This window comes from Ziziphus jujuba, chromosome 3, assembly GCF_031755915.1.
Source record: "Ziziphus jujuba cultivar Dongzao chromosome 3, ASM3175591v1".
In the NCBI taxonomy this organism is placed as follows: domain Eukaryota; kingdom Viridiplantae; phylum Streptophyta; class Magnoliopsida; order Rosales; family Rhamnaceae; genus Ziziphus; species Ziziphus jujuba.
This window is the reverse complement of record NC_083381.1, coordinates 16,099,801-16,107,822: the sequence shown is the minus strand read 5'-3', so window position 1 is coordinate 16,107,822 and position 8,022 is coordinate 16,099,801. Positions and strand designations below refer to the sequence as shown.

Sequence of the window (8,022 nt, the reverse complement as noted above, 5' to 3'; positions counted from 1 at the left end):
AATTTTATCATTATCCAAATAAATTTTAAGAGAAAAATAGATTTTTCTAAATTTTAATTTAGTGCAGATTAATATATTTTAAATTTGACTAAACAAATTAATATAGTTTCAAATTTCACCAAACTAATTTACTTCAATTTATATTTTTAATTAATTACAAATTAATCTATTTTAAATTTTGATTGAATAAATTGATAATTATTTTATATAAAGATTTTGATTGAAGAGGAAAAAAAAAAACAATTGTGTAATGTTTATTAATTTGTTCGGCCAAATCGAAAATTGAATTATTATGTAATAAATTAAAAAATAAAAATCTAAATCATTATCTTTAAAAGTTTAAAATTTAAATAATAAAATTGAAAAAACTAAAAATTTCCCATTCATTTTTAATTATATATTTATAAATATGTTTAAGATAAAAAATGAAAAATAAAATTACATAAAAACGTTTTCCTTTGTTTTTTCCCATGTTACCAAACACGCCCTTTGTCGGTCACGGCATTCCATAGCAGAGCTTTTTCTTTTTCTTTAAATTCCGGGAGAGAGAGAGAGAGAGATTTATCTGATTTTTTTTTTTTTTTTTGGGGTCTGCCGTCAATGGCGGGCGTATCCCTCAAGTGCGGGGACTGTGGGGTTCTGCTGAAGTCCGTCGAGGAAGCTCAAGAACACGCCGAGCTGACCTCCCACTCTAACTTCTCCGAGTCCACCGAAGCCGTCCTCAACCTCGTCTGCTCTACTTGTGGAAAACCATGCCGATCCAAAACTGTATGAACTTTATTATTGGAATTGCCTAATCGATTCTAACAATACGATACCAATTTAATTCTTTTTCATGTAATTGGAGTTTTCTGATTTTGGGATCATTTTTTATCGTAAAGGGTAAACATTTTTATTTTTATTTTTATTTCTTTATTTTTTATTTTTTTCAGTTCAAAGTCGTTTACTTTATGATTTTATTTGAAGAATCTATTTTGATCGATTTTTGTGGTGGCTTCGATTTGTTTTGATTGGTGAAGGAAAGCGATTTGCATACCAAAAGAACTGGGCACATTGAATTTGTGGATAAGACTTCGGAGGCAGCAAAGCCCATAAGTTTGGAGGTCCCAAAGGCACCTGATGGAGGGGCGGAAGGATCTTTTGATGCGAGTTCTAGCCAGTCTGAAGGTACTTCGCACAGTCCAGTGCTTTAGTATCTCTTTTGAATTCAGTTCATACATGGAGATTTTTTTTTTTTTTTTTATTTACTTCCTTTATGTTATGGGAAGCATTTTACTGTGCAAAAATTTGTTGAGAAGATGGTCCTTTTGTTGATTTTACATTATAGTATAAGTGCATAGCTGAGTTACTATGTTGTATAAATGCTTGCTGTTACTATCATTCGCAATGGCATCTAGAGAAGGGTGCTTTTCTGCTGTTCAATGCAAAACAATCTTCTTCCGAGGGCTCTTTTTGCTGGTGATAGTAGTATCTTCTGTTGGTCAATAATTGAATAACTTTTTCTGCACTATATATATCCTAGATAATGCATCCTTCGGTTAATGTTCTGCTGAGTGATTGTGGACATTCACCCTCCCAGAATTTTAGTTGTATTTTTTTATGTCATATTTATGGGTTCCAATATGTGCAAAGTTTGATTATTTTAGGTTGTATATTTCTTTCTTTGCCCCATTTATATCACTTTGTAACTTCTGGGTAAGATATAATATCATTGGTACTTTAGTGTTGTTGTTTTATAAGTCTTCTCTTTTCAATGTCTCTGGTAATTCATCATCTACTTGTTAATGTTAGATCATATCAACAAACAGGGTTATAGATGGAACTGGAATTGAACATTACAATGCTAGCTCTTTGTAGCTTTTCTTTTTGGGTATTCATGATAGCCCCTACATAATTATTTTTTTATATAGAAATGGTTGTACCGGAGGTTGACAAAAAGCTGCTTGAGGAACTTGAAGGAATGGGTTTTCCAACAGCGCGAGCAACACGTGCCCTTCATTATTCTGGTGAGTTGAGATCATTAAAAACTTTTGTCTTAGTGTAGGCATTAAAACAACATTTGCGTTTCATAGCAAGATAACCGTATGATTTCTCTTATGATTGCATTCTATAATAGTTTCTTATTTGTTTTAAATGGCCATAGTTTTAGTGGGTCTAAAGGAGTGTTATTTATTTATTTTCAAATATTGGTGACAACATAAGTGATTCGCAAATATTGCTCCTAGTGCTTTCTTCTCTTTTTCAAGTCACATAGTAGGTCAACACTTGCATTTTGGAGTTAATAATTGGCAACTGGCTGATGACCTATGAGCATATTTGATGTTTCGAAATATTTTTGGGAATGTCCTAAATTCAAATATAGGCATCTGCATTCCTTCAAAGATTTTGTTTCAGTTGGTTAGTAAATGGTCTTTTCAAAAACGTAACAAGAATTGCAGATTTAATAATAGCTATTTAGATGAGATAAAGATATCAAATCCATGGCAATAGAGTCACTGGTCATTATGAGATGGTTGCTGGAGCTTTCTGCTTCTGAATTTGACCTTCCACTATTGTATGCAGAATATATGGTATCTGGACTTTAATAAATTATAGTTCTTCATGGTTATATTAATATTGGAATTTATTCTTTAGGTAATACGAGCTTGGAGGATGCAGTGAATTGGGTAGTGGAACATGAGAATGATAATGACATAGATGAGATGCCACTGGTATGGTACCTCTGTAATTGTTGCTTCTTATATGTATGTGTGATACCTCTCCTTTACATGATTTTCATGTATGTGTGATGCCTCTCCTATACATGATTTTCCTTGGTTCTGTCTTTCTATACATACACATTCTTGTGCTAACAAGTTTCAAAAGTTAAGGTGAGAAACAAGCTATGCTGGAATAGTTAGGTTTTATGTAAATTTTGATTGACATGGGCAATTTGGAAGAGATGGGAAGGCAGTGATAGCTGATAGCTAGTAGTACTAAACAACTGTACACAATTTAGACAGATAGAGCTAGAAACAGAAAGAAGGTAGAGAAAAGACAAATTCATTGTGATTGAATTTCTACTTGCTTCTATGTTCTCAGGTACCAGCAAATACAAAAGTTGAGGCTTCGAAGCCTTCTCTTACTCCAGAAGAAGTGAAAGCCAAACAACAAGAGCTAAGGTAGCATATTTTAGTCATTGTGTCATTGATAAGGTCATGTTAACTGTTTTTCCATGGTCAAATGGATGCAAGGCTTTGCAGATAAAAGCTTTGCTTGTGAAAAGTGAAGAAATACACTAAAACAGTTCTCTTTCATTTTCTTTGGATGCTTTGCCATGCTTGCCAATGTCTTCTGTTTTCATTAGTTAAATCCAATAAGTTTCAGTGCCCACATGGTTTGAGATTCTGGGTCGCCTCTTTTTCTTTTTTCTTATTATTTTGCATCATCTTTATTCACTGAAGAGCAATTAAATCCATGAAACTTTCATTACCTAATAAGAAAAGATGGTTGCCATATTATATACCTTTCGAATAGATAATGTTTGCACAACCTTTTCATTGATTTGGAGTTGCATTGTGGTTTATGAGTTCCATTGAAAAGAGATAATGACTTGTGCATATACTGTCTTTTTTGTTGGTCTCCTCTTGAAATCAATGCATCATGATGTTGAATTAAAATTCTAACAACTAAAAATTATAATAATAAAAAATGAAATTTCATAGTGAGTTTTTTCTTTTCAGGTTTTACATGTTTGTTTTTCAGTTATTTTTTCACATGATGTTAGCGTAGATTTGTATTATTATAATCCAATGTATATCAGTTTTATAGATACATGTCCATTGGAAGTTCCTTCAAGGCTTAAATCATTTTTGGCTTTTGATTCTGGTTTTATACAAATTGAATTTAATGCTTATCTATTTCTTGTCAATAACAAATCTATTTTATTTTTCCCAAAACCTTGATCTCTAAATTTGTCATAAATTACTTCATTCCAATCATTATTTATGTTGACTTGTTTATGCAATTCTGGGATGACCATGCCTTCTGTATGCACTGCTGCATATTTTTCCATTTGATGCTTCTAATATTAGTTTTGACTCTAGAATGCATGTAACTTACAAATTGCTTAGTGTTTAGATTTTATTCATATTCTTCTATTGATTGGATTCTTCCATCTGTTTCCCATTCCTTATTAGTTTACTTGTCATGTATGTATAATGTACTGTACCGTGGTTATTTTAGTTCAAACAGCATGCATCGTGTTTTTATAATGTTAGTTCCAATATTTGAGGAACCAGTTCGTGTTTGAGGAAATTTTAAGGCATAGTCAATGGTTACTAGTTAGCATTCATTTCTAGTTATTTGGTACTTACTCGCTTTCAACTGATACAGGGAAAGAGCTCGCAAGAAGAAAGAAGAAGAAGAGAAGATAATGGAAAAAGAGAGAGAAAAGGTACTTTTGAATACCTCTATGTTCTTCTCTTCTTTATGACTTACATAATAATAATTGTGTAGTTCTTTCTGCATGCATGTATGCATGCATAAGTGCAAGCACAGTCATTTGTTTGAGGCATTCACTTTATGGGAGGCATTCACTTTATGGGATAACTGCCTTTTGATGAATTTCTAACCAAATTTTGGCATGTCTTAGCTCTGTATCACTAATGTGTGTTTGGTTCAAGTTGTTAACATCATTCTGGATATTTTGAATAGCTAATTTAAAATTTTTAAGAAATTTTCTCCCATAGTTTGTTTGATTCAAAGTAGATTTTACTTTTTTGTCGAGATCGCTTTCTTGTTAGTTAACTAGACAAATAAATGACGGAGTACTTTTAATGACCAACACATGTTCAAAACCTTTCAGTTATAAAAAAGTCTCGAGCAGGATATGTTGTGTGCATGTGTTTGTATTGTTACTCTTATTTTTTTTCTTTCTACAAGTCCCTTAGCTTGAGAATTGGAATTTCGAATAACAGTTTTGTTCTCTTTTTTATACCAGGAGAGGATTCGAGTGGGCAAGGAACTTTTAGAAGCAAAGAGAATTGAGGAAGAAAATGAAAGAAAAAGGTATATCTTTATCCAAACATTTTCTGTTCTATACTCCTGTTGTATAAGATCAAAAGAGGTCTTTGCTCTTGGTACCCAGATGCATTTACCCATTATCATGGTAATATGTTTCACTTTTACAGAATATTAGCCTTACGGAAAGCAGAGAAAGAGGAAGAGAGAAGAGCTAGAGAAAAAATTCGTCAAAAGTTGGAAGAAGACAAGGTACAGATGCTTTTTCTGCACATTCTTTGTTCTGTAGTTAACTTATCAGCTCAGTTTTTGGAAAAAGTATTTTCTGGTTCCCAGCGTATTTGTTTATCAGTTGAAATGCTGTCTAATTTTGGAACTTCGAACAAATGTTTAGCTCTACTTTGTTATTATTATTTTTGATTATATGACTGAAACTTTCCTCAAGGAATACATAAGTTCACATGAAAGCGCATGTGTGTTGTCTTTTAAATTTGCAACACTAAATGGCCTTTCCCATTTCATCACTGAATATACGATATTTATATTTGAGTGTCTGAATTCTAATGGTTACTAACAGTGTCAATACTCAATATGTGCTTTCTAAATTTGTTATTAAAATTGCCTATGCCTTGTTTAAGTAATGTAATTACGAACTGTTGGTGGACTTGCGGCTAAAGCCAAGGCCTCTAATTAATACCATTCATCAAACTAATGGGATATTGTACTGGTAGAATGCCTCATTTTATTTTTAAATAATTGCTTCATATATCTTCTTGATTTATTTTTATTGAAGCTGAGTAAATAATTTTCATTGAAACACCATTGCAGGCAGAAAGAAGGCGGAAACTTGGATTGCCACCAGAAGATACTTCAGCTGCTAAATCTTCTGCACCTGTTGTGGAAGAGAAAAAGGTAAGATTTCACATGAATAAATTATCTGTCTGTTGGATTGTTGAAATTTGTGTTAAAGAATATCCCTTGTATCTAAACTGCAGAGCTTTCTACCAATTAGGCCTGCCACCAAAGTAGAGCAAATGAGAGAGTGTCTACGTTCTCTTAAGCAGAACCACAAGGTAACTACGTATGTTGGTGATTGTGAATGTTAGCTATGTAAAAACTATGCAGCATGATTACAAGAGCCTGGTGAATTGAAGTTTAAGGGTTGATGATTAATCTAAACATGGTTCGTTAGAATTAAAGGAACATCTTTCATTTAAGCCAGCCAAACTTTCTTACCTTTAAACTCAACCAAAGTCATTGCTTCCCATTGTTTTTCAACTCATCGAAAGACTTAATCCCAACTTTTATTGCTCTGCTAAAATTGATAATGGATGCCTAACCAAATTGTGGAGCTGTATGATAATTAACAGTGATTTGTTCTTGCTATTATTGTTATCAAATCAACCCATTTTTATTTTTTATTTATTTTATATATATATATATATATATATATATAGTAGATTTCCAGAAGAGATGAGAAAGTTGATGTGAAAGTTGGAGAGATGTGAATGTTGTAACGAGTGCTATCCAAACTATACTAAAAATTTGATATTTTAACCCTTCCATGTGATGTAACGTCCAAACATCACCTACTATGAAAATTCTGTACAAGTTACTGCTTAAAATATGACTTTGAAATCTAGTATTCCTTTATGGAAACAAAAAGGGTCATCCTATGTAAGGAAAACAATGGTTTTATCACCTATGGCGGTCTTGGGAAATAGTGTCAAATGCTGGTACTTTGTAAGGAACAAATTACTGCATCCAATATATTTCAGCATAACCACTAAATTTTTGTGAGCTAGAATGTCACTTTGTATAACATCTTAAGATTTTTTATTGTACATTTCAAAAGGATCACATTTGAAGTGACCTCACTTTTAGTTACTTTCTTTGTGTAACAAGGAGGATGATGCAAAAGTGAAGAAAGCATTCCAGACTCTTCTAACATTTGTAGGAAATGTTGCCAGAAATCCAGATGAGGAGAAATTCAGAAAAATTAGACTCAGTAACCAATCTTTTCAGGTAATCTACCTTCATATACAGGGTAACGGCTCTTATTTTACATGTCTTAACTCTGAGATCGTTACAACATAATTCATGATTTGTCTCAATGTCAGAATAGGCATTTCATGTTTGGAATTACTTTTATTGTTCAGAAGAAAGCACCATATGATAGTTTGTTCAAAATTCCATTTATAATATAAGAGATGACTACTAAACCTTTTATTTATGTTGTTCGAACCAGTCACTGCACATTGAAAAATGAAAATGCTTGGAAGTCTTAAAATTTCTAATATTGATCTTTGTTTAATCGTTTTTAGGATTTTCTGGATGGAATATCCTACTTATGTTGGAATATCCCACCGAACAACAATTTCTATTCTTATTTACATTATGCAAATGGGTTGTTCTACCTTCACTGACACATCGCACACCCAATGCTGCTACATCCCCTTATGGTTGCTCTTTATATGTTTTTTTTCTTTTGCAGTTTTCTTGGTTTTTTGTCTATGGTAAATGGAATTGTATTGCTTTTTGACAGGAAAGAGTCGGGGCGCTGAGAGGCGGAATCGAGTTTCTGGAGCTGTGTGGATTTGAGAAACAAGAAGGAGGCGAGTTCCTGATTTTACCCAGGGAGAAGGTTGACAGGGTAGTGCTGAATTCAGCTGGGTCTGAACTGGACTCTGCAATAAAGAATCCCTTTTTCGGAGTTCTTTAAGTCCAAACAGAGAATGCGTCAAATGTAAAAGGAATATTTAAAATTAAAAAAAATATATTTTCTTGTTCCTTTTTTCTTTTTTTGGTGTGTGTGTGCATTTTTCGTTTTATTTTTAAGGGTCAATGCTTGATTTTTATGATTACAAGAATGTAGAAGCCCTGATGAATGATTAGTTCTAATTTCCATAAAATGTTTTATACATTTTCAACTAAGAGTGAGTGGCTTTGAAGCCATTCTAACATCTTAAAGGATACTATATTTGTCTAATATATAATTTAATTATTTGCATTGTTATTTAA

At 32.5% G+C, this 8,022-nt stretch overlaps 1 protein-coding gene across 2 annotated transcripts; it reads left to right on the top strand.

Moving 5' to 3' along the window:
- The first annotated feature begins 538 nt into the window (after positions 1-538).
- On the top strand, positions 539-8,022 carry LOC107422507 (uncharacterized). Of its 2 annotated transcripts, none has more exons than XM_060815909.1 (12): positions 539-768; positions 1,020-1,167; positions 1,911-2,006; positions 2,635-2,711; positions 3,082-3,161; positions 4,375-4,435; positions 4,982-5,049; positions 5,172-5,253; positions 5,830-5,913; positions 5,997-6,074; positions 6,907-7,026; positions 7,326-7,442. In XM_060815909.1, exons 1-12 carry the CDS (start codon positions 601-603, stop codon positions 7,425-7,427), a joined length of 1,164 nt encoding a protein of 387 aa, XP_060671892.1. In that variant the 5' UTR covers positions 539-600; the 3' UTR covers positions 7,428-7,442. The 2 variants fall into 2 exon arrangements, with proteins under 2 accessions (XP_060671892.1, XP_015887454.2); XM_016031968.3 differs by lacking the exon at positions 7,326-7,442 and adding an exon at positions 7,547-8,022 and having other exon boundaries at positions 542-768.

What these genes read in the sequence shown, in the direction of transcription:
- LOC107422507 (XM_016031968.3), top strand. Translation starts at nt 601, where the DNA reads ATGGCGGGCGTATCCCTCAAGTGCGGGGACTGTGGGGTTCTGCTGAAG. An exon ending in ACGTGCCCTTCATTATTCTG is followed by an intron (nt 2,007 to 2,634) that starts GTGAGTTGAGAT and finishes TTTATTCTTTAG; the next exon opens with GTAATACGAGCTTGGAGGAT. An exon ending in GAAGAAAATGAAAGAAAAAG is followed by an intron (nt 5,050 to 5,171) that starts GTATATCTTTAT and finishes TCACTTTTACAG; the next exon opens with AATATTAGCCTTACGGAAAG.